The sequence below is a fragment of the Malurus melanocephalus genome, unplaced genomic scaffold (genome assembly GCF_030028575.1).
Source record: "Malurus melanocephalus ecotype Western Australia unplaced genomic scaffold, MMel_1.1 scaffold_237, whole genome shotgun sequence".
NCBI classification, from domain to species: domain Eukaryota; kingdom Metazoa; phylum Chordata; class Aves; order Passeriformes; family Maluridae; genus Malurus; species Malurus melanocephalus.
In genome coordinates this window covers 1099660-1101985 of record NW_026623469.1, presented here as the reverse complement: position 1 = coordinate 1101985, position 2326 = coordinate 1099660, and the positions used below count along the sequence as shown (strand labels likewise).

Sequence of the window (2326 nt, the reverse complement as noted above, 5' to 3'; positions counted from 1 at the left end):
AATGTTGGTTATCTTCGATGAGACTTGGCTTCCAAGACCTTTGGCAGATGATCGAGAGGTGTCCTGCCATAATATCCACCAGTTCCTTCAGTATTAGTACAGACTGAGGCAAAAAACCTCATTGACCATCTCTGCTTTTTCTTCTGTTAGTCAGRTGGCCATCTTCAATGGGTATTAGTCCAATATTTTCCTTAGTTCTGCTGTCATTAACTCACCTACAAAAGTTTTTCCTGTTCTCTAATACAACAATGGCCAGTTTCAACTCTATTTGCCTTACATGTCTTCTCCCTGGGGAGAATGATTCAGGATGAAGAGGGAAGGAGGAAAGGGGCTGTGCACAAAGAGTTGGGCGCCAGCCTGCCAGTTCAGCCTGCAGTCATGATGCCCTTCACACTGCAGACCCCTTTGTGTTCCAGTTCACCACTGGCTGCAACTTCTTTCCCAATGACTTGTATGTCAAATTCTAACATCTTGCCTAAAATGCCCACAACTTCTCAGCTTTGAACAGACAACAGACAYGGAGAGATTGCAGGAGAGTGATCTGGCAATATAAGCTGTGGGACTGTTCAACACCTTCACCAGTTTCTCTGCAATCCTGCAGTGTCAATATTACCTGTGTCGAATACATTAAGAAATCCATTGAGTATGGGAGGGCAGCTCTGAAGAGACAAGGTGAGACCACCCTGACCCTGCAACAGCCACCCCAATGCCCCCCACACTGGGGCCAAGCCATGCCTCACCAGGGCTTTCCCCAGCCCTTTAACCTTTCCCCAGAGCTGCCTGTRGCCACAGTCTTYGCCCRYACCCCCAGCCTAGACCAGCTGCTGCTTGTTTGCCACGTCACCGGCTTCTACCCTCGTCCCATCAGCGTGGCCTGGCTGCGGGATGGCTGTGAGGTGCCTCCGAGCCCAGTGCTCAACACCAGCWCCACCCTGCCCAATGCTGACCTCACCTATCAGCTCCGCAGCATCCTGGCCGTGACCCCCCGTGATGGGCACAGCTATGTCTGCCGTGTGCGCCACCGCAGCCTGGGCACCCAAAGCCTTCTCATCCCACGGGGCAGGTGGCACCCACAATGGGAACAGGGGCCCATCCATTTGTCCGGAGGAGGATCAGTTCAGCTCTAATGGCAGGTCCAGCAATGGACTCCTATGCACCCACAATCCCTCTCTCTCCTTTCTCCTCAAGGCAAATCCATGATAGCTCTCAGCATCAACATCACCATAATGGTGCTGCATCACTGTACTTGGTGCTACACGTGCAGGTGAGGTCACCTCCTCCAAGATGCACCAGGCCCATTGGCTCAAAGCCATGGCACGTGGGAGCTGCCTAACCAGAGCCTCCTGTCCTTGTCCAGCCTCACTCACCTCCTCCTGCAGAAGCTAAGAGCTGAGAGGATGGGACACAAYAGGGATGCTCTGGAGCCACATTCTCTGGGTCAGGGATGGTGGATGCAGCCCATGCCAGGCAGCATATCCATCTGCACCAGGAGTACAAAAGACGGCTTGAGTCACGCGCCGTCACAAGCCTGGGCTTGACCCCAGGTGAATCTATGGGCAAGCGGCTTCCTGCTACCTGCCCAACCAGGCACCTGCCTTTGCATGCCTCCTCACCCCTCTTCCTACTGTGCCCTTCCGTCATTCCTGTCCCTTTCCCCAACCCCTATCCCTCTCTTTCCCCACCCACCCCCAGCCGTAGCCCTGGCCCCTTCCTCATCTCAAACTGCTTGGTTCCGCTTCCCCTTCCGCAGCCCCTCCTCTGTCCCTGTGGATCCCGTGCCCCACTCCCAGGCATAGGAGCCAGCAGGATTCCCTGCCTCACCACGCCTGAGAGAGCTGCTGTGGTGGTTTTGCTTGGTCCAGCTTTTTAGTGGTGGGGAATGGGACCAGAAAACCATAAAAATGGCTCTGTGAGAAAGTTCTGGAAGGTTCCTCCATCATGTCCAGCAAAGGACCTCTGCCCCTCTGTGTTTTAGGGCCAATCTCTGATGGCTCTGAGGATGATGGACAGGTTGCTGGCCAATTAGAGATATTGGTTACACCTCTATGATGGTCTCATATTTAAGAAGAATTCAAAACAAGTTAGTTTGCAGCAGCTGCCATTAACCCTTAGTTAGAGGTGGGGGTGAGGCAAGGAGATGTAAAAAGAAATGGAGACTTGAAGGTCAGTGGAGAAGGCGGGGCAGAAGGTGATTTGAAAGCCATGGTGCTGACCACACTATGGAGGAGCAGGCTGTTCCCAAGGTGACTGTTCAGTGGGAGACATGCAGAGAGAAAGAGGCCCTGTACCCGAGATAAACAACCTGGCTTTGGAGGACTGGACTGAT

At 53.4% G+C, this 2326-nt stretch overlaps 1 protein-coding gene across 1 annotated transcript in view; it reads left to right on the top strand.

The window, feature by feature from the left end:
- Positions 1-2277, top strand: part of LOC130578723 (antigen-presenting glycoprotein CD1d-like) — an 8850-nt gene extending 6573 nt beyond the window's left edge. Inside the window, exon 4 of the mRNA XM_057375026.1 lies at positions 775-2277. Coding sequence (XP_057231009.1) covers positions 775-1127 — 353 coding nt within the window. The 3' untranslated portion in view covers positions 1128-2277. The remainder of the gene's footprint in view (positions 1-774) is intronic.
- The last annotated feature ends 49 nt before the right edge of the window (positions 2278-2326 follow it).